The sequence below is a fragment of the Miscanthus floridulus genome, chromosome 16, assembly GCF_019320115.1.
Source record: "Miscanthus floridulus cultivar M001 chromosome 16, ASM1932011v1, whole genome shotgun sequence".
NCBI classification, from domain to species: domain Eukaryota; kingdom Viridiplantae; phylum Streptophyta; class Magnoliopsida; order Poales; family Poaceae; genus Miscanthus; species Miscanthus floridulus.
The window spans coordinates 110,322,748-110,345,074 of record NC_089595.1 but is presented as its reverse complement, the minus strand read 5'-3'; the positions used below and the strand labels follow the sequence as shown (position 1 = coordinate 110,345,074).

At 48.7% G+C, this 22,327-nt stretch overlaps 2 protein-coding genes and 1 long non-coding RNA gene across 7 annotated transcripts; 2 read left to right on the top strand and 1 right to left on the bottom strand.

Annotated features, from left to right (window-relative positions):
• Positions 1–2,285: 2,285 nt before the first annotated feature.
• LOC136511750 (uncharacterized) lies at positions 2,286–4,466 on the bottom strand. Of its 3 annotated transcripts, XM_066505788.1 has the most exons (6): positions 4,383–4,466; positions 4,176–4,295; positions 3,746–3,935; positions 3,513–3,626; positions 3,314–3,378; positions 2,286–2,552 (listed from the first exon to the last, which is right to left on the bottom strand). In XM_066505788.1, exons 3-6 carry the CDS (start codon positions 3,788–3,790, stop codon positions 2,432–2,434), a joined length of 345 nt encoding a protein of 114 aa, XP_066361885.1. In that variant the 5' UTR covers positions 3,791–3,935; positions 4,176–4,295; positions 4,383–4,466; the 3' UTR covers positions 2,286–2,431. The 3 variants fall into 3 exon arrangements, 1 of the variants encoding a protein (XP_066361885.1); XR_010772819.1 differs by lacking the exon at positions 3,513–3,626; XR_010772820.1 differs by lacking the exon at positions 3,513–3,626 and having other exon boundaries at positions 2,286–3,362.
• A 239-nt stretch (positions 4,467–4,705) lies between these two features.
• On the top strand, positions 4,706–9,989 carry LOC136511745 (putative disease resistance protein RGA3). 3 transcript variants are annotated; one of them, XM_066505784.1, is made up of 5 exons: positions 4,706–5,030; positions 5,123–5,203; positions 5,313–5,613; positions 5,858–9,443; positions 9,533–9,989. In XM_066505784.1, exons 1-4 carry the CDS (start codon positions 4,706–4,708, stop codon positions 9,435–9,437), a joined length of 4,287 nt encoding a protein of 1,428 aa, XP_066361881.1. In that variant the 3' UTR covers positions 9,438–9,443; positions 9,533–9,989. The 3 variants fall into 3 exon arrangements, with proteins under 3 accessions (XP_066361881.1, XP_066361882.1, XP_066361880.1); XM_066505785.1 differs by having other exon boundaries at positions 5,858–9,468; XM_066505783.1 differs by having other exon boundaries at positions 5,858–9,989.
• A 2,263-nt stretch (positions 9,990–12,252) lies between these two features.
• On the top strand, positions 12,253–13,491 carry LOC136509976 (uncharacterized). The gene is made up of 4 exons (XR_010772576.1): positions 12,253–12,322; positions 12,914–12,996; positions 13,089–13,208; positions 13,308–13,491. It is a non-coding gene; the product is annotated as an uncharacterized lncRNA (long non-coding RNA).
• Positions 13,492–22,327: the final 8,836 nt, after the last annotated feature.

Here is a 22,327-nt window from a genome sequence, read left to right as displayed (position 1 = left end):
GCCAACCACACTTGGGATCTTGTCCCCCGTCCTGCCAAGGCCAATGTGGTTACTGGGAAATGGATCTTCAAACACAAGTTTAATGCTGATGGCTCTTTGGAACGCTACAAGGCTCGTTGGGTGCTTCGGGGCTTCACTCAATGCCCCGATGTTGATTATGACGAAACTTTCAGTCCGGTTGTCAAGCTAGCCATTGTTCGAACAGTCATCACACTAGCACACTCCAAGGATTGGCCCATTCATCAACTTGATGTGAAGAACGCCTTCCTGCACGGCACACTTTCAGAGACCATCTACTGCTCTCAGCCTACCGGGTTTGCTGATTCTGCCCTGCCAGAGCATGTCTGCCGGCTCAACAAATCCCTCTACGGCTTAAAGTAAGCCCCGCGGGCCTGGTACAGCCGGTTTGCTTCTTTTTTGATCTCTCTGGGGTTCACTGAAGCCAAGTTCGACACTTCTCTCTTCATATACAGCCATGGTACAGAGACTGTCTACTTGCTCTTATATGTGGACGATATTGTCCTCACAGCTTCATCACAGCAGCTCCTTCACCGTGTCATTGCTGCATTGAAAAAGGAGTTCGCCATGAAGGACCTTGGCCCTCTGCATCACTTCCTTGGCATTTCAGTTCAGCGCCACAGGGATTCAGTCATCCTCTCGCAGCGCCAATACATACTGGACATCCTCGCTCGCCATGGCATGAGCGATTGCAAGCCCTGCTCCACCCCAGTTGACACTTGTGCAAAGATACCTGCTGATGCCGGCCCCCCTGTTGCTGACCCCACCAACTACCGCAGCCTTGTGGGCGCCCTCCGGTACCTCACTTTCACCAGGCCGGACATTGCTTACGCCGTTCAACAAGTATGCCTTCATATGCATGCTCCGTGTGAAGTTCATCTTGTCGCTGCCAAAAGGATTCTTCACTATCTCCAGGGTTCCCTCGGTCATGGTCTGGTCATCCCCCGCACAGCTCCAACACAGCTTCGTGTGTACACTGACGCTGATTGGGCAGGCTACCCGGACACCCGCCGCTCCACCTCTGGCTATGCAGTCTTCCTCGGGGACAGCCTGATCTCCTGGTCCTCCAAGCGGCAGCCCACCGTCTCCCGGTCCAGCGCCGAGGCAGAATATCGGGCTGTTGCCAACGGCGTCGCTGAGGTCATTTGGCTGCGGCAGCTGCTCAAGGAGATTCACCATCCCCTGGACTCTGCCTGTCTTGTCTACTGCGACAATGTTAGCGCCATTTACCTCTCCTCCAACCCCGTGCAACATCAGCGCACCAAGCACGTGGAAATCGACCTCCACTTCGTCCGTGAACGGGTCGCCATGGGTGATGTCCGTGTTCTTCATGTACCCACCACATCGCAGTTCGCCGACGTCTTCACCAAGGGCCTTCCCTCCTCCGTCTTCATGGATTTTCGTTCCAGTCTGAACGTCCGTTCCACCGACGCTCCGACTATGGGGGGGTGTTAGAATTAATTGCTATTTAGTGTAATCACCTAGTCTCTTGTGTAATCTAGCTTCCTGTGCCAGGTTAATACCCAGCTGGCCCCTTGGGTCTCGGTTTGACTCTTGAGGACTCGGCTGACCCCTTGGGCCATCCTCCTCCTCTCTATATATGTAATCCTCCTGTAATCTCCATCATTAAGTAATCTAAGCCTGTTAGGCTATTGTCTATCAGATATTTTGCTGTCAAAGGACCCTGTTTCCTTCCCAAGGATGTTTACTGTTTATTTTTTGATGACTACAGAAGGCGCTCTGATATAGGAGTATATACAATGCACTTTTTCATAAGAAAAAGAGTTGGTGTAAATAAATCTTGTCCTGAATTTTCTTGTTAACCACCCAAAATTCTCTGAACCTACAGCAAGGCACTGTCCAGTTTTCAGCTTCTGATGTGATGACAACCAACATGATGATTGAATTGAAGCAACCCGTTTCTCTCTCTGCTAGGAATGAGGAATTAGGATTCATATTCGAATTAATGTCCGTGCGTTGCAACCAAAATAACAATCTCATATTCAAAACTTTTCCCACATGTGTAAAATTATAAAAATACTGCCCCAATTTATCTGAAACTGCATAAATCCAAAATTACATTGACTTGTGGTAGGATCATACATGTTCTATGTGGTGATTTGTTTATTATGTCAGTCAAAACATCTAAATCATACATTCATGCCTCAAAAATTATTTTAGTAGTAAAGACAAGGCTTATTTTTTTTTATCAAAAAATATACATTACAAACACCTATATAGTCTAGATGAACGATAAAAATGACAAGTCTTGACACAGGAACCACAATGCCAAAGAGCTAATTTTCAGCTAAAGCAATAAAAGACTTGAGGCTACATACCATCTAAAAGAACTAACTCGGCACAAATCTGAAGTTCAGTCTTGTGAAATATTTGCGAAACAAATAGCCCATGCTCAAATGATCAATCCATTAGTTTTGTACCGAGGGATGCTGGATGCCCATTGTTTTGCCAGGTTGTTGACACCCATTGCCACTTGGACAGAAAACTTACAGATTTGGTAGAGGTAGTGACACCTGCCAGAAAAGAGGACATTAACAGCAGACAAACAGAGCAACAAAAAATTTTAAAAAGGAACTACTCAATATTTTTTTTTGTCAACACAAATAAGCAGGGCAATCCATCAACATGCGATTAGTTATTTATTTCTTCAGGCAACAATAATTTACTGCAAGGAAACTTAATCTGTGGACAGACCAACTGACTATACTATTCACCTACTGATTAACTTCACTAAAGAGCTCTCGTTTGCAACTACATATTCATAGTAGATAGATCACCACATGTCCAAATATTGATGCATATCATTTTTGGAGTTTTCCCGTTAGCATTAGCTCCAGCACTCATAGAAAAAAAAATTAAGGTGTGTTGTAGATCTCAAGCAAGGCAAAATATCAAAATCAGAATGAATATAAGGCTGGAGACAAATGACTAAAATGGACAGCTCCTTCAGATTTTTTTGATTTGTATACAACACAATGTCATGAATAGAAGAATGGTCACTAATGTTATGCATCAAACCTACTGGTAAACATCACGTGATGTTTCCTTCTCAAAACATCACTTAATTATGCAACTGCTTGATGCTCTGTTTCGCTGCATACAAGCACGGATATCCTGTTCAGAACTTTGAACACAACATCGAAGTTCCCATGAGGACATGACCAATTTTCTAGAAATTAAGTATGTCAATATATCAGTGAATAAAACTGCCCCATCAAAATGGATGAGTGCAGCCTGAAGACGAACACACAAGTAACATACATTCAGCGCATACCTAATTTGATGAAAACCAGTCTTGTAGCATGAAAGACCATTGCTGCCAACTGAAATGGGGAAAACCTTCATAAATTAAACACAAGAAACAAATTAGCTCTATGTTTCAGCCTACACTATAGTTACACAGATATCAATATGTTTTATATATATTTTATTTATACTGAAGGGCGGGCCTGGTGCAAGCGGTAGAGTCTTACCGCCTGTGACCGGAAGGTCCTGGGTTCGAGTCGCGGTCTCCTCGCATTACACAGGCGAGGGTAAGGCTTGCCACTGACACGAGCTCTCTGCACTGGGTACGTCCTTTTTTTATACTGAGGGAAAACAAAAAAGATATGCGGTACAAGATAGTAACTGAAGTAGGACTCTTAGATGACAGGGAAATGTACACACTTTTGAACTGTTTTGATGCCACAAAATACATAAATGATACCTGCTGAGTTGCCTTGCCTCCCACCATAAACATCATCATGTACATGGATGTGTATTAAGTTATGGAGGCATCACCCAGCAGCGCGTAGCCACTGTTGACTAGGAGACATAACCGCCGCCACTCTTATGCAACACAGGTCATATCAACCTTTCTTCTTCCGAATCAGATTGTGAAACTGGAATGGAGTAATCTGCAGGTGGAAAGAAAGAAAAATATGTGGATTTGAGACCTCTAGGAGAACAATCTACAAGTATTGGGCATTCAGCCACTCAAGAGGGAACAAGGAAATGGAGCGAGCCAGTCAATTGATGAGTCCATGACAATTACTGAGTAAGTCATTATAGTTGGATGATTGGATATTGTGGCAGAAACAGATACACTTTGTAATCAATCGATAATCAGTCTGAGAGGTGGAAGTCTGGTTCCGTACCACTTGCTCTGAAGATTAGCTGACCTGACTTCTCCGGAGATTTGGGGCAAGGGATGTTCTCCTATACATTAACCAGCACGGCAGCACTGCGGCATCTCCGGCGTGGTGTAATCTGTGGTGCTGAAAAACAGCGAGAAAAGGAATAGCAATGTGGTTAATTGAGGAAGGAGATGAGGGACACGTGCTAGAGCTGCAACGAGAGCTCACCCGACGGCGAGCTCCCCACGTCTGCCCCGGCCTTCGCCTTCTCCGCCGAGGTCCCAGTGCTCCGGCGTCAGCCCAGTCAGTCGGAGGACGAACCCCACCCAAGGATTGGGCCCTGGGCCGGGGATATTCGTTTGGGCCACTGACCCACATCATTCACCCAAGGAGTGGTTGATGGCTTGATGCTTTGTCTGAACTCTTCTGTCTTCTCTATATTGTCTACATCATTCACAGAACCATGAACCTGCTTTCCCATTTTTTACCACCTTGCGTGCTCTTCTGTCTTGTCTGCGTTGTCTTCCTCCGTTGACCACCGCTCAAGAACAATGCTTCGGCCAGATCTGCTGGAGGCAGGAGAGGGGAACGCACTGGTGGGCGCGATTCTATGGCTGGCGAAAACCATCCTCGAAACTCTTCTACCCACCGGCGAGCTCGACGCGTGGCTTCAACGAGTCGGCCTCGCCGGTGACATCGGGGAACTCAAGTCTGGGGTGGAGAGGATGGAGACGGTCGTCAACGGTGTCGGGGGCAGGGCGGTCGGAAACAAGCCGCTTGCCCGCTCCCTCGCTCGTGTCAAGGAGCTCATGTATGACGCTGACGACGTCGTGGATGAGCTCGATTATTGTAGGCTCCAGCACCAGGTCGAAAGAGGTATGTATACATCCATCCTTGGGATTTGTGTTTTTTTTAGATTGTGATAATCATAATCCTCATGACATGGTTCTTTATCCTTTCTTTTTCAGCTATGATTGCTCCTGCTATTGATCTGGACGGCATGGTTGGAGATGGAGCAGAGCAAGTAGATGCATCGGCCAATACTTTTGGTATACTTTGATCCTTGTGATCTGTGATTCTCTACAGTTTTTTTCTTTAGTAAATTGTGATGATAAATGTGACGCTTGACGTGTCCTTACTTTCTCCGTTCTCTGTCAGGTATGCTTGCTCCTACTGAACCGAAAGGCGTGGTTGGAGATGGAGACAGAGATAGAGAAGAACAAGCAGATGCATCGGCCAACAATACTGGTACGCTGAATAATAGCGGCCGCAAAAATCGAGCCGAGGTGCGGGACTATTTTCAGATTATACCATCTGTTAACGGAGAGCCTGCAAAAGCGAAGTGCAATTGCTGCGGCAGAGAGCTTACATGGGGTCACGGGACATCAGCTTTGCACAAGCATCTCAAAAGTTGCAACAAAAAACGTTCAGTAATTGAAGAGACGCCAAACCGTCCAAGGTACTACTTACCCTTCAAGATCTGCATTGTATACAACTATGATGGACAAAAATTTTGAACATTGCAATGCTTTCATTCTTTTTAAAAACACAAGCGTGAGCCAGCACCTTAATATATGCGTACAAGTTTTTGTTATTATAGGAAAGCAATATGATCGTTTTACTGAAATTATGACATCCAGTGCAACTTTAAATCATGGTAATAAATTTCTAGTGACCAACCTGTGATCCTTTTCTTCTTGTAGTGTCGGCGACAGTGTACAAAATGGTGCCACAATTTCGACCTATGATTCAGAGGGCAGAAAAAGAATGAGAATTGAGTACAATGTAGCTGCAACCACGCACTTTTTGAAAAGGATCCAGGAAATAGTTCTTGAGTTAAGAAGCATCCGACACGATGTGATTGAGTATCTCAAGGACTCTATTGCAAGGCCTGATCAGTATCAGATTAACAACTCAGATACACGAGTAAGAACATCAAGCTCTCTTCCTGGAAAGGTATATGGAAGGGGTGAGGAGAAAGACAAAATCATAAGGGCGATCGAAGCTGCTAAGTCGGACAACATTACTGTGCTACCTATTGTAGGCATTCTAGGAGTTGGGAAGACAGTTTTAGCTAAGCTTGTATACAAGGATCCACGTGTTGAAAGAAAATTTGAGCGGATATGGGTTTGGGTGTCCAACATCTTTGATGAAGTAAGAGTGACAAGGGAGATCTTAGATGTTGTTACTATGGCCAGCCATGAAGGATCTCGCAACAGAGAAAGCTATGAAGGAGTAAGCAACTGCTCAAAGCTTCTAGAGGTCTTAAAGAAACATATAGCATGTCTGTCCAAAAAGTTTCTACTTGTTCTAGATGATGTCTACGACTGCATGGATAATTCCCAATGGAAAGATCTAATAGATGCTTTGGGATCAAGTTGCAGAAAGGGTAATGTGATTATTGTGACAGTTAGAAATTTGGCCGTTGCAAAAAGGCTAGGTACAATAGAACCAGTTAAGTTAAGAGCTCTAGAAAATTATGATTTTTGGCTATTGTTTAAAGCATGTGCATTTGGTGATAACCAATGCAAAGAACATCTAGATATCGGCCGTCAAATAGCTACAAAGTTAAATGGCAACCCATTAGCAGCAGAAAATGCAGCGGACATGTTAAGAGAGCAGCCTGGTCTTCACCATTGGAAAACCATCATGAAGAATGGTATTTGGGAATCTCTGCAACTCCGTGGAGGCATCGTGACTGCTTTGAAGAATATCTATTATCAGTTGCCATACAATTTACAACAGTGTTTCTTGGCATGTTCTATATTCCCTAGTGACCATCAATTTCATATTGATGGTTTGGTCTCCATGTGGATATCATCGGGATTTGTGAAATCTATTGAAACAGGATGGGATTATCTCAATGCTTTGGTCAACTCATGTTTCTTTGAGCAGGTTGGAACAAAAGATGACTCCATTCTACAACAATGCTATGTTATGTGTGGTATGATGCATGAATTTGCGAGACTGGTTTCAAGGACCGAGTTTGCAACTATAGATGGTTTAGAGTGCAAAGAAGTGCTACCAACCGTGCGCCATTTGTCAATTCAAACTGATTTGGTGTACCATATAGATGAATGTGAGAACATAGTTGGTAACGTGAAGTTTGAAGAAAAATTGCAAAGTATAGCTTCTTCATTAAAGAGATTGAGGACGGTGATCTTAGTTGGGCGCTATGATTCTTTATTCGTCCAGTTCAAGTCCTTCCATACCTTTATCTCCAATTTGGTAGATTGTACCCATCTTCGCTACCTAAAACTTGATAACAAAGGCAAAAGTGAATCTTTGCCTATATCTCTAAGCAAGTTTTACCACCTTGAAATATTAGATGCTGGGTGCCAAGCAATTGTTCATGATATGAGTGATCTCATCAGCATGAGGCATCTTGTTCTGACAAAAGGAGCATGCGGCTCTTTCTCCCCAGCTAGGTCTGCTAGCTTGCAGATGATCCATCTAGAGGATTGTAAAGGATGGCAAATAATCCCATCTCTAGAAAGTCTATCATCTCTTACAAAGTTGAAGTTAAGAAATATGACAGAAGTAACAGAGTTGCTAATTCCTTCGTTAGAGGAGCTGGTATTGATTGATATGCCAAAGTTGGAAACATGTTTCTCCAATTCAGTGAGGGACTTGAACTCAAGTTTGAGGGTACTGGAGATCAGGAGATGCTGGGTACTGAAGGCCTTTATCCTCTTTGAGAGCTGTGAAAATTTTGAAATCGAGCACATGTCATGGTTGCCCAGTGTTAGTGAGCTGACCATCCATGAGTGTCCTCATTTAATGGTATCAAATCCTCTACCACCATCAAGAAGTGTTTTTAAATTATCCATCACAAAAGTTTCCGCACTTCCAAAGATGGAGGGATCATCAAACGGGGAATACATAATTGGATCTTATGTTGATCGATCTACCAATGATTTCTTTGATGACAAAATTTTGTCATTCCACAACCTGAGAACCATAACTCGATTGGAAATAGTGGGCTTCAATAATCTATTGTCTATTTTACTAGAAGGTTTGAAGCAACTCGTCTGCTTGAAGAGGTTGGAAATACGGTCATGCCAAACAAATTTCTCTTCAGATGTGTCGTCAACACATACCCACGAATACATGACAAGCACAAATTTTGATGCCGGTCCATCTCTCGAGTGTCTCAGCATTATAGATTGTGGAATAATTGGCCAGTGGTTATCTATGATATTGCAACATGTGCAAGCCCTAGAGACATTGGATCTAGGGTGGTGTGGGCAGATAACAGGACTATTGATACAAGGTAAAGAGAATACTTTATCAAATCCCACCTCGGCTCCATGTGTTTCATCACAGGGAAATCCAGATGGCGCGTCGACAAGGCCATGTCCTAACAAACTCCTGCGGATTCCATCTAACCTCATACCCTCTCTCAAGAAGATGTCCATTGAATGTTGCGAGCTAAAGTTTCTGGGGAACAAGGAATGCTTCTCTGGATTCACCTCCCTTGAGGAGCTAAGAATTGTTGAATGCCCCGAGCTGATATCGTCCTTGGTGCGTGAAGACGAAATCGATGACCAGGCAAACGGAAGATGGCTTCTCCCGTGTTCACTTGGCATACTGGATATCGATGACGCTTCCCTAGAAACGCTGCAGCCCTGCTTTCCGGGAGATCTGACCTGCCTCAAAGTACTAGAAGTGTGGAAAAATGATACATTGAAATATCTACAGCTGCATTCCTGCACAGCACTGGAAGAGCTGGCAATTCGATATTGCAAATCGCTAGACGCACTAGAGGGTGTCCGATCCCTCCGTGGTCTCAGGTATTTGCACTTATACAGATGCCCTGGCTTACCTCAATGTTTGAAGAGTCTATCAACGCAGGGTTATGAGCTGTTCCCTCGATTGGAAAGGCTTCGGATCGACGACCCGTCTTTTCTTACCACGCCATTCTGCAAGCACCTCACCTCTCTCCAATGCCTACAGCTCGTGAACGAATTTGAAGATACCGACGTGGCAGGACTAACATGCGAGCAAGAGGCAGCACTTCAGCTCCTCACGTCCCTCCAAGAGCTCGGATTTCACTATTGCTCCAAACTGTCAGATCTTCCTGTGGGTCTGCATAGCCATCCCTCCCTCAAGTGGTTGGAGATCATTTATTGCCCGAGTATCTCCAGGCTACCAGAGAGGGGCCTCCCACCTTCCCTGGAAGAACTGGAGGTCCGCCGTTGCAGCATGTACCTAACCGAGCAGTGCAGAATGCTAGCGACAAGCAAGCTAAATGTAAAAATTGATGGGAATTATGTGAACTGATTACAGGTTTCTCCACATCTTGCCTTGAAAGGTATACTTCTACCGTTGACCATGTTATCTTGATGGTTTACATACATTTTTATGTCTATTTGCAGGCATTCAAGCTGACACCATGGCTGCAGTGACCGTCTTCAAAACCTATAGGAGTATCATACTGTTACAAGCTGTTTGAGCAAGTGTTGAAAGCACTTCCCTGTTTCTCCTAGGAGACCTGCTACAAATTACAAGGCTTATTGTTGACCACGGCCCAAGGGCGAGAAGCCAATGCCAAAAGTGCCAAAAGTGTAGTTCTTTTCACTCTGTAGCCTCAAAAACCTGATGTTTCTAGTTTCAAAAAAAAAAACTGATGTTTCTTGTGACAGGATCTCTGATTCTGCACAGGGTTTTGTTTCACTTGTAAACCTTGTCCTCGTTGCCCAAGTGCTCATGTTGCTGAATGCTGAATACGGTTTTCCTGATTGGCCTTGCCGGAAGTTCTGAAAGCAGAGATGTAGTAGATGTTCTGTTGTCATATGACTGAAAGGAGGCTATCAGTATTTTCTTCCCGAGGGTGTATATATATAGAACTACTAGCCTGTAGCTGACTACAAAATAACTTATTCTGTAGCCACTTTGAGTTACGATAATTACTATATTAATTTACGAGATTATAGTAACACCTTGCTAAGTGGTTTACTATAACGTTATGGTAAATATCCCCATGTGTTATAGTAATCTAACTATCGTAAATTAGTATATAAAATTATCGTAAATGGAGGTGGCTATAGAATAACTTATTTTGTAGCTGGCTACTAAATATACTCATATATATATATATATATATAGAGAGAGAGAGAGAGAGAATGTGATTTCTGTAATCAAAAGAGTTGGTGTAAATAATGTTAACCTCAATTTTCTTGCTTTCTTGCTAACGAGTAACCCCGCAAAATGCTCTAAAGTCTGAACCTTCAGTAGACATAATGGGGATGGGATTGAAGCAACTCATTTTTTTCTCTGCTAATAAACTTGGACGGCGAGCAGCACCGACCGCAAGGAACGGTCCAAGGCACGGATTAGTTTTGGAGTTCAGACTGCACATGGCTGTCGAGTGTTCACGGAAGCCTGTGAAAGCAGAGTGCATTCTCTACAATGTCTGTCAGGTGCAACACTACTGAAGGGACATCAGTTTTGCACAATCTACCCTTATAATACATCAGTTAGAATAAATCTACAGCCACACAGCAAATGCATGCTCCACAGTCATGACCTATGCTATATCCACACTCATGAATGCACCTAGAAAATATAACACCATCGAAACGGATGCACCAGATTATCTCTTAGTCATTCTCTCTCATTACTCATCCAAATCCGACGGCTCATGTTTAGTGTGTCTGTCCTCCATCGCCCCCGGCACCCACGCCCACGCCCAGCGGCGGCGGTTCAATCCCGTGAGGGAGTGTGTGTTTTTCGAAAAAAAATTGAAACACAATTTGCTGCTTCCTCGCCCTGTCTTCCAGCCATGACGGCGACTCCTCCGATTCCTTCCCTCTCTCTCACTCGCATACGGAGCCGGGAAGCGGGGCAGCCGTGCGGGGGTGCCAGCCGAGGGCACGCCCCAGCCGCAGGCGCAGGGCCACGGCAAGCTGAGGCCGTCACCGGCCGCGTGCTCAGGGCCATCGGCTCGGGCTGCCATGGCGAGGAGAAGGCTTCTCGCGCTCGCGTTCCGGATTCATGGGAGGCCTCAGGTGGCGCAGCCGTGGTGGCGACCCCTGCCCCGGTTCCTGTCCTCAGCGGCCTCCGGTTTCGCGCGGTCGGTCACCAGGAACCCCGCTTCCTATCCATGGGATCGATTTGGAGGTTAGGGTTTGCCCATCCGTCTTGGTTTACCTTAAAGGCGTGTTTTTTTACATCTCGAAAAGTTTGGATCAGCGAATTATTTTAGGCTATACTGTGGTGGTAAGAGATACCTATTTCATCGCATAGAGGTAGCAACGGCATTAGCTGTGCCAAATTGTCGAGCTGTAGTGGAATTTGATTTGTTAGTGACCTTTGTTCTTTGTTCGGGAGAAATGAAAATAGTTTGTATCGATGAATTTGACAAGATGAGACCTGAAGACAGGTAGGCATCAATCAATTTATATGTTTGGTGAAACTAGAATAAACATATTACATCTCCTTTTTTGGTCTGCTCTCAAAACCACATTAACACAGTCCCCGTTTTCTTATGCTACTATTCCAGAGTTGCAATTCATGAGGCCATGGAGCATACAATATCTATTGCCAAAGTTGGCATTCCAACAGGACTCAATTCGAGGACTTCAGTTCTTGCAGCTGCCAATCCAATTGCAGGACTCTATGATGATCTTATGGTTGGTAAACATGTTTTTATTGACTCATTAAGTATCCATCTTTTTAAAGTATATAAACTGTTCAGACGACCATTCTTTTGATGCTCATCAGACTGCACGAGATAATATTGGCTTCAGACGACCATTCTTTCATGATTTGGTCTAATGTTTATCATCAAAGATATCAGAATGTATGATCAAGATAAGGTATGAAGCAACATTATTTCTACAGCTTTTCTATTCTAGCTACTGAGTACATTGAGTACTTTTAATTTTAGAAAAATAAAAAAAAAATCATAGAAGGTTGGAGATTTTTGTTGGCTTATTCTGGCTATATACATAGTGGAGCAGCTTATCTATATGAACTTTGGGCATTATGAGGTTTCTCTTATCATCTTTGCAGTCATGGAGGAGTCACCAAAAATTAGGAGAAATCAGCCATCGTCGAGGCCTTCCCCGCCGATTGCATGACTTCCATGTGTTCAGGTTGTTGAAGCTACACTTATTTCTAGAATACAAAGATTGGAGCAGAGACTAATGGAAATTGAGCCTCATGTGAGTCTCTGCGTCCTTAAACTTTTTATATTACATATAACTCTTGCTCTTCTTGTAGAAAACTGTACACGATGGTGTGTGTTTTACTGCATACTCCATTTAAGCAATGTCACTTACATGCTTCTCGATTATTGGCTTCAGACCTTTAAGTTGTTACTCCCATCCCGTATTTCCTTGGGATTTCAATTTAGTCAACTTTCATTATAGCGCACACAGTGGAATTCAAACAACAATGCTTCCAGTTATTTCCATCTCTTATATGCCTTCCAGAAGCCCAACTGCAAATTCACAGCCCAAATGTCATTACAGCACTTTCAGAAAGTTAATCCACTAATTTGTCGTCAGCTTTTGACTCTGCTCCTTTGAGATACAAGTAGGAAGATCCCTACCAAGTTGATTCTTCATTTTCAATGTGCCGCTCTAGGTATGGTGGACTTAGTACTTCACTACTGCAATTAGTAGTTTTTTGCTTTCATTTCATTGTGAAATGAAGTTTATGAGCCGCATAGGTCTTTGCATTTGTGTTGAATCATATATTACGCAAGCACTTAAAACTTCGATGACAAATATTGCTTTCCACTTGCATCTCAGGTGGCTACATTGCTAGAAGAGTTCTACCAAATCGATTGACAGCTGATGTGCTGGAGCAGCTTTGTCTAAGTAAACAAGCATTGGTATAAAAACTACGTTCTGGAATCAATTTCAGCAGCCACTTCTCAAACTTTATTTTGATTTTATTTATGTATGTATGTACTCATGTGTCAAGGTTGAGCTGGGTTCACGAGCAGGTGACCTCAAACAGATGCTTATTGATCTCCTGGATGAAATTGCACACTTGATAGATTGAGTGATAACATGACCTATGCATGAGTGTTTGCATGAAGTGGTAATTTTCTTAATCTTTGTATTTTAGGGTTTCTGATGATAACTTGTTGCGAATACCATGTACTAATTTATTGCTGTCGGTGTTTTGTTCACTGGACAGCCAAAGAGATCAGGGATTCAAGATTGAGGACTCACAAACTGACTGTTCTGGAAAATATGATGTCACTTCGAAGGAAAGCATCTGGTAATATACCTTCAGAAAGCAGTGATTCATCTTTTGCTACGGTTGATGGCAATAATTCCATGGAAAATTTCTGCATTCTTGGAGTCTGTGAAAAGCAAAAAAAAAACCTTGGGGAGGCACTCCTGATTAAAGCAAAACAAATGCAGTTGTCTTTGCTTGCCATGATTGCTTCATGCTTTCCAGCCGCAAGGTAATAACTTGAGCATAGTATGTGTCGGTGTTTTAGACCGGGGGTCCTCAACCAACTAGTGAATTTGAACTACGTGCCCCTAATCCCGGATGGTGATGCAAAGAGACACAAGGTTTATACTGGTTCAGGCAGCAGATGCCCTACGTCCAGTCTGAGAGATCGATCTTGTATTTCTTGCACCGAAGTGCTTGTAGTAGGGGGTTACAAGCAGGACGAGAGAGGGAGCTAGTCCCAGGTCTCTGCGTGGAACGGCGTGGGCTGCTTGAGACGTTGCTCTCAGGCAGCGGGGGAGCGTGTGTGGGTTGAGTGAGTGCGTTTGCGCGTGAGTGCCAGCGTGGTTTCGATCTGTCCTCTCTCTATCCCTAGAAGCAGCGCCAGTCACTCCCTTTTATAGTCGAAGGTAGGCACGGGGATGGTACATGGATTTGCTGCGCGGCGTTTCGTGAGCGGAGGCGGCATGCCGAGCCCTGTAGCTTGTCACTATGGCGGCATGGTCGATGGAGTGGTCTTGTCCTTGGTGTACTGGAGCGACGTGCTGGTCACGCCTGGTCCTGTGCAACATGGGAGCTCCTATGGTGGCAGGCACGTCTTCTCCCGCGTGAGGCGTGCTGGTTGCTGTAGGTTTGACTAGCGTGGAGTGCCGAGGCCGGGCTGATGCGATGGCGCGGGTGTGCTGACTCCGAGGACACGGGAGCTTGGCCCTGTGCGTGACGTGGGTGCAGCACGACTCAGGGTATGGTACGTACTGTGGACGACGTGCCTATCGCTGTATGTAGACATCGTAAAGAGCTGAGGCTCAGTTGGTGCCGAGGCCGGGCCATCGTGGGGGCTCGGCGGGCGCGAATCCCGAGGCCGCCGAGACCCTAAAGTGGATTGCCGTGGCTCGGAGGGAGCAGTTGGTCTTTTATGCTGATTCCGAGGCTACAGGGACCTGGACCTGACTCTCCACGTCACGCTGTCCTCGGAGGAGTTAGGTAGCACAGTGCAGTACGGGCGTCAGTCGTGGGCACAGTGCTGAGCACAGTGGCCGGTAACCCCTGCCCAGTCCTGTCCCTGACTGCATGGCATCGATGTGACTCCCGTCCCGTTGGCCACTCCGCTGTACTGTGCCGACGTGCGGCTAACGTTGCGGGAGTGGTTGGACATGTTAATTAGACGTGACGCTTTGTCAGAGAAGTCGGTCAAGGCGGAGGTGATGGGGTTGTTGCCGAGCCGGCCTCGAGCGAGTCGGAGAATCGGTACCTCGTCTGAGGCCTTGCGGGGTGGGCCTCGGGCGAGGGGGCCACGGGTGAGGGGGCCTCGGCGAGGTGGCCTTGGGTCAGCACTTCGTCGGAGGCTGTGCGGTGTGGGGGCCTTGGGCGAATCGGAGAATCGGCCAAGGCCTCGTGGTTGTCTCTTGGCCTTGATATTTACAAGGGCTAAGCAATTTTTTGGTTCTTGCTCAGGGTACCCCTTTTTATGGTATCCGACAGTAGCCTCCGAGCCTCGGGGGGAGTGCGAGCACTCTCCCTGAGGGTTTGTCGAGACTTGACTTGCAGCAGCTCCCGTTGGGATTGTGTTTTGTATTCGAGGTTCCGGTGGGTGCGCGCGAGCGCACCCGCTGGGTGTAGCCCCCGAGGCCCTGGAGGAGTGGATTTACTCCTCCAGGGGCTTTTTTCCTGTTGAGTGAGGAGTTTATTACGTTTGCCGAGCCCCTGAGTGCGAGTTCGGGTCGCTGGGTCTTGGCTTAGTTGCAGGAAGAGCCCCCAAGCCTCTACGCAGAGCAAGAGGGCGGTCAGGAGTTCCCCTGGCTTTTTGTGCGACCCTCACACGTCCTTTTCGCTCGGAAGGAGGGGTTGTTTGCTGATCCCTCGGGTGTGAGCCTGGGTCGCTGGGTCTCGGCAAGGTTGTAGGAAGAGCCCCCTAGCCTCTGCACGGAGCGAGAGGGCGATCAGGAGTTCCCCTGGCTTTTTGTGTGACTCTCGCGTATCCTTTTCGCTCAGAAGTAGGGGTTGTTTGCCGATCCCTCGGGTGCGAGCCTGGGTCGCTGGGTCTCGGCAAGGTTGTAGGAAGAGCCCCCGAGCCTCTGCATGGAGCAAGAGGGCGATCAGGAGTTCCCCTGGCTGTTTGTGCGACCCTCACGCATCCTTTTCGCTCAGAAGGAGGGGTTGTTTGCCGATCCCTTGGGTGCGAGCCTGGGTCACTAGGTCTCGGCAAGGTTGCAGGAAGAGCCTCCGAGCCTCTACATGGAGCGAGAGGGTGATCAGGAGTTCCCCTGGCTTTTTGTGCGACCCTTGCGCATCCTTTTCGCTCAGAAGGAGGGGTGGAATATGCCAGGCTACCCTCGGTGGGTGCGAGCGGTGACATTTCCGGTGAGCTGTTATCGGGTAAGTCCGAGTGGAGGCCTGTGCCCCATTTGATAGGGGTCGGCTAGCGGTCTAAAGACGCACACCAAAAGTACCAGAGGGATTCTCTAGTGGGTCCTAGGGCCGTTCGATTGGCCCTGGGGGCTCGATGCCTCCCTACGGTGGGATCCCATTCGGAGACTTCCCTACCGGTCTCGGACATGACTTAGGGCATTCCGAGCAATCGCTTGCTCGGGCCTCGGCCATGTACGGGCTCACCCATAGTCATCCCTGACTCTGTTGTCCTGGGGCAGCTGTCGAGACCTTCAGGGGCCCAGCCTTCGAACCCCTGGACCGTAATAGGCTCGGCGCCCAGTTCCTTAGCCTGAAAGGAATCGGGTGCGGAGATATTCCCCTCCCATTGGCTGACAACGGCGGGTGCGCCTTTTGAGGCAATTTCTTGGGGAGACGGCATGGTGCCTGCCGTTGCTGCGGTCAGATGCGACGTGGTGTCAGCGGATGGGACATAACTATGTGTGCGATTAATGAGGGAAAGGTGGGCATGTGGGCGGTTAAATCAGATCTGGATTAATTGTGCCAGATTTGAGGGAAACTTCTCCGATTTTGTCGCCCGTCCGTTTCATCCCCTTCCTGCAAAAATACATGATGAGCCTCACCCCTCTCCTCCTTACCTTGCCTGCATTTGCCTTTTTTGCCTTCGAGCCGTTGCTAAGAACAGAGGGCACCGGGGAGAAGAAGAGAGAAGGGCGAGAGAGAGAGAGAGAGCGATCCTTACCGCCGTAGCCACATTCTCCACCGCACAATGGCCGGCGGCACTGTAGTCCTTCAGGCGGATCCTTAGGGTTCGTCCGACGTATCCATGGAGATGCTGCAGTTGCTTGTTGATGACGGCCTCCTCCGCCTGGTCACCGACCCCAATAGGCCGGAGTGGATCGCTCTAGGGGCCGAGCCAGAGCCGAGGCCGCGCGATGGTTACATCATGAGCTTCGTGTCCTTCCATGAGCGTGGTCTCGGCCTACCGGCGGACCCTGGCCGTCGTCGCCTCGCACTACTCCGGCGTGGACCTCGAGTCCGTCAGCGACGGCTACATCTTGGTTGAGGATGACGAGGAGGCCGATGAGGAGGTCATGAAGCTGATGGAGGCGGCTGAAGCCCCTGGCACGGCGCTAGCCAGTCTATTCGAAGAGGAGGTGGTTCCTCCCATGCCAACCGCCGACGCAGGAGACCCTAAGCCTTGACCTGGGCCAAAGGGGCCATGTAAACAGATTAGGATTATTAGCGTACTATGACATTTGTGGCCGTCGAGGCCTTTATAAAGTATTTATGTGTATACGCTTTTTAATCATTTTATTGTATTTCCAAGCCTCTGCCCTCTCTTTCGCCTCTGAACATATCATTTGCAGAAAACTTCCTCGGAGCCTAAGCTGCCCCTCGGGTAAAAAAGGTGGTGAGGGAGTTGCCGTAGCCCGGAGGCATAGGCCATTCTCATGGCTCGGCCAGCCTTTTGGCCCTGAGACAGACTTTCGGTCCTTGGGGTTTTTACAATCGATTTGTCAGAACATGCCAGAGAGTTTGGCGTAGAAATTTATTCAAAAAATGATTAAAAATGGTGTCTGGGACTTAGGGGGTTCCCCCCTTCTAGCCCCCGAGGGAGGCTTGGTTCTGCAAAGGCAGAGCCGAGTCTCCCTTATAGCGTTATCGTAACGTCGATCCCCCGTTGATGGGGGGGTTTCCTCAAAAAATTAGAACTAAAGAACGCTTCTTTAATGTATTTCGAGAAACAATGTATACAATGCTTGGAAATTTAAGGGTAGAAACGACGTAGTTGTTCTATGTTCCAAGCGTTGGTGAAGACTTCGTCCTTCTCGTTGGCCAGCTTGTAGGTCCCGGGCTTTAGCACTTAGGCGACGATGTACGGCCCTTCCCACGGTGGGGTCAGCTTGTAGCGACCCTTGTTGCTCTGCCTCAGTCTTAGCACCAGGTCGCCCACCTTCAGGTCTCAGCTTCGAATGCGCCGAGCTTGATAGCGCCGTAGGGCTTGCTGGTACTTGGCCGAATGTAGCAGCGCAACATCTCGGGCTTCCTCCAGTTGGTCGAGGGCGTCCTCACGGGCAGTGCGGTTTGCTTTGCTCGTTGTAGGCCTGTAGCCTTGGGGAACCGTACTCCAAGTCAGTGGGGAGGATGGCCTCGGCTCCATAGACCAGGAAGAATGGTGTGAACCCCGTGGCTCAGCTCGAAGCGTTCCTTAGGCTCCAGATGACCGACGGGAGTTCGACAAGCCATTTCTTGCTAAATTTCTTCAACCGGTTGTATATTCTTGGCTTGAGGCCTTGTAGGATCATGCTGTTGGCACGTTCTACTTGGTCGTTTGTCCTAGGGTGTCCTATGGCCGACCAGACCACACGGATGTGGTGGTCGTCGCAGAACATTAGGAACTTGTGGCCAGTGAACTGTGTCCCATTATCGGTGATGATGGTGTTTGGAACTCTAAACATGTGGATGATATCAGTGAAGAACAGAACCGCTTGCTCGGATTTGATTCGAGTGATCGGACGAGCCTCGATCCACTTGGAGAACTTGTCAATAGCTACCAGCAAATGGGTATAGCCCCCGGGGGCCTTCTGCAGAGGCCCAACCATGTCCAGCCCCCAGATGGCGAATGGCCATGTGACGGGGATGGTTTGGAGGGCCTGGGCTGGGAGGTGTGTCTGTCACGCATAGTACTGACATCCTTCGTAGGAGCGTACCAGCTTGGTGGCGTCGGCAACCACCGTTGGCCAGTAGAACCCTTGGTGGAAGGCGTTTCCGACGAGCGCCCGAGGCGCTGCATGATGCCCGCAGGCTCCCACGTGCAAGTCCCAAAGTAGGGCTTGGCCTGCCTCAGTGGTGATGCACCATTGGAGGACGCCGGATGGGCTTCGCCTGTACAACTCGTCGTTGCTGAGGACGTAAGTTTTGGCTCATCGCACAAGCCGTCAGGCTTTGGTCCTATCTACCGGGAGCTTTCCTCGAACGAGGCAGTCGAGGAATGGGACCTGCCAGTCCGTACCTTGGTTGGCCTCGGGAGGTTTCACATTGATTTCCATGACCTCAGGCTCGGTAGCAGGGGTCTCGGTGATCGAGGGGGCCTCGGGCCCTGCGGTGGGCTCGACTGGTGGGCCCTCTTCCGCCACCGAGGCGTAGTCGATGAAAGGCTTGTGGAGGTCTCTGGCGAAGATGTTCGGGGGGACCGGGGCCCATGCCGACGCCATCTTTGCCAGTTCATCTGCGGCCTTGTTGAATTTTTGCGCGATGTGGTTGAGTTCGAGACCGTTGAATTTGTCTTCTAGGCGACGTACCAACTTGCAGTACGCCTCCATTTTGGGGTCATGGCAGTTTGACTCCTTCATTACTTGATCAACGACGAGCTGTGAATCACCCCATATGTCGAGACGCCGCACTCCAAGTTCGGCGACGATCTACAAGCTGTTGACGAGGGCTTCGTACTCGGCTGCGTTGTTGGAGGCGGCGAAGTGGAGCCGGATCATGTAGCTCATGTGTACTCCGAGGGGTGAGATGAAGAGCAGACCCACGCCTGCCCCGGTCTTCATCAGAGACCCATCAAAGTACATGATCTAGCATTCCGCTTGGATTTGAGCAGGTGGCAGTTGGGTGTCGGTCCACTCAACCACAAAATTGACCAAGACCTAGGATTTAATTGCTTTTCGAGGTGCAAAAGATAGGGCTTCCCCCATGAGTTCGACAGCGCACTTGGCTATTCTACCTGAGGCCTCCCAGTTTTGGATTATCTCTCCAGAGGGAAAGATGACACCACGGTCACCGGGTGGGACTCGAAGTAGTGACGCAGCTTGCGTCGAGCCAGGACTATGGTGTAGACCAGCTTCTGGATGTGGGGGTAGCGTGTCTTAGTCTCGGAGAGCACCTCGCTGATGAAGTAAACTAGTCGTTGGACGGGTAGAGCATGCCCCTCTTCCTGTCTCTCAACTACCACAGCCGCGCTAACCACCTGGGTCATTGCGGTGACATAGAGTAAGAGGGCCTCACCCTTGGCCAGCGGAACTAGGACAGGAGGATTGGTGAGCAATGCCTTAAGCTTGGTGAGGGCTTCTTCAGCCTCGGGGGTCCATGAAAAGCGTTCCGATTTCCTCAAGAGGCGGTATAGAGGCAAGCCTTTTTCGCCAAGGCACGAGATGAGGCGGCTCAGGGCCGTAAGGCATCCCATAACCCTCTGTACTCCCTTGAGGTCTCAGATTGGTCCCATGTTGGTCATGGCCGAGACCTTCTCTGGGTTGGCCTCGATGCCGCGCTCCGAGACTATGAATCCCAAGAGCATGGCTCGGGGGACCCCAAAAATACACTTCTCGGGGTTGAGCTTGATGCCCTTTTCTCTAAGGCATCTGAAGGCTATTTCCAAGTCATCAACGAGATCACTGGCCTTTTTGGACTTGACCACGATGTCGTCCACGTAGGCCTCGACGGTTCGCCCAATGTGCTCACCGAAGACCTGGGTCATGCACCGCTGGTATGTGGCCCCTGCGTTCCTGAGGCCGAATGGCATGGTTACATAATAGTACATGCCGAATGGTGTGATGAAAGAAGTCACGAGCTGATCGGATTCTTTCATCTTGATTTAATGGTAACCGGAATACGCATCAAGGAAAGATAGGGTCTCACATCCTACAGTGGAGTCAACGATTTGGTCAATTCAAGGCAATGGAAATGGAACCTTTAGACATGCTTTATTTAAACCGGTGTAGTCCACATACATCCTCCACTTTCCATTTTTCTTCTTAACTAATACAGGATTAGCTAACCACTCTGGATAGGATACTTCCTTGATGAATCTGGCCGCCAAAAGCTTCTGCACCTCCTCGCCGATGGCCCTGTGCTTCTCCTCATCGAATCAGCACAGGCGCTGCTTCATCGGTCTGGAGCCGGCCCGGACGTCCAAGGCGTGCTCGATGACCTCCCTTGGTATGCCCGGCATGTCTGAGGGACTCCATGCAAATATATCGGCATTCGCGTGGAGAAAGTCGACAAGCACGGCTTCCTATTTGCTGTCGAGGGTGGCGTTGACCCTCAGCGCTCGGCCGTTGGAGCAGTTGGGGTCGACTAGGACGAGCTTGATGGCCTCTATGGGCTTGAAAGTCCTAGCACGACGCTTGGAGTTGGGCACTTCGCTACCGAGTTGGTCGAGGTTGACGATGAGGGCCCGACCTCCATGATAGCCTCGGCGTACTCGATGCATTCGATGTCACAGTCGTATGCATGCTCGTACATGGACTCGACAGTGATGACGCCATTGAGGCCCGGCATCTTGAGCTTGAGGTAGGTGTAGTTGGGGATCGCCATGAATTTGGTGTAGCACGGGCGCCCTAGGATGGCGTGGTAAGTCCCCTTAAACCCAACCACCTCGAAGGTGAGGACCTCCTTGCGGTAGTTGGAGGGAGTGCCAAAGCAGATGGGTAAGTCGATGCGCTCGAGGGGTCACGTGCGCTTCCCCGGCACGACACCGTGGAAGGGTGCGGCACCACCTTGGAGCCATGACTGGTCGAGCTCCAAGAGCTCCAGGGTGTTGGCGTAGAGGATGTTGAGGCCACTGTCTCTGTCCATCAGTACTTTGGTGAGCCGGGTGTTGCCGATGATCGGGTCGATGATGAGCGGGTACTGTCTAGGGTTTGGGACATAATTGGGGTGGTCTTCCTGATCGAAGGTGATCGCCTCCCGAGACCAGTCAAGGTATTAGGGAGTGGCTACCTCAACCGAGAAGACCTCCCAGCATTCCCTCTTTCGTTGGCGTGCCGTGAGGCACGCTGAAGGTCCGCCGAAGATCATAAAAGCGTTGTGTACCCAGGGAACCCGTTGTCCTTGTCGTCGTCCCCACCACCGGTGTCTCTCCTCTTAGCATCGTCGTTGGGGAGTTAGAGCTTGGCGTAGTAACGTCGGAGCATGGTGCATTCTTCGAGGGTGTGCTTCACAGGGCCCTGGTGGTAAGGACAGGGCTTCTTCAGTATGTCGTTAAAGAGCCTCGGCCCTCTGGCGGGGCCTCAGAGATTCTTACGATCTGCGGCTGCGACTAGTCCGGCCTCAAGGACCTCCTGCTTCCCCTGGCGACCCTTTTTCTTCCTCTTGGGGAGGTGGGAGGCCAAGGCCCTGGGGGCCTCGTCCCCCCGCTTCCCCTTGGCATCGTCGTTGGGGAAGATGGCCCCAACAGCCTCTTCGCCCGAGGCAAAGTTGGTGGCGATGTCGAGGAGCACGGTCGCGGTAGCTGGTATGTTTCGGCCTAATTCTCAGACCAGGTCTCAGCAGGTGGTGCCGGAGAGAAATGCCTGGACAATTTTCGAGTCACCGACGCTAGGCAACTCGGTGCATTGCTTGGAGAAGCGTCAGATGAAGTCTCA

What these genes read in the sequence shown, in the direction of transcription:
- LOC136511745 (XM_066505784.1), top strand. Translation starts at nt 4,706, where the DNA reads ATGCTTCGGCCAGATCTGCTGGAGGCAGGAGAGGGGAACGCACTGGTG. An exon ending in CCAGCACCAGGTCGAAAGAG is followed by an intron (nt 5,031 to 5,122) that starts GTATGTATACAT and finishes TTTCTTTTTCAG; the next exon opens with CTATGATTGCTCCTGCTATT. An exon ending in TGCATCGGCCAATACTTTTG is followed by an intron (nt 5,204 to 5,312) that starts GTATACTTTGAT and finishes GTTCTCTGTCAG; the next exon opens with GTATGCTTGCTCCTACTGAA.
- LOC136511750 (XM_066505788.1), bottom strand. Translation starts at nt 3,790, where the DNA reads ATGTACATGATGATGTTTATGGTGGGAGGCAAGGCAACTCAGCAG. An exon ending in GAGGCAAGGCAACTCAGCAG is followed by an intron (nt 3,627 to 3,745) that starts GTATCATTTATG and finishes GTTTTCCCTCAG; the next exon opens with TATAAAAAAAGGACGTACCC. An exon ending in ACTGGTTTTCATCAAATTAG is followed by an intron (nt 2,553 to 3,313) that starts GTATGCGCTGAA and finishes CTTTTCTGGCAG; the next exon opens with GTGTCACTACCTCTACCAAA.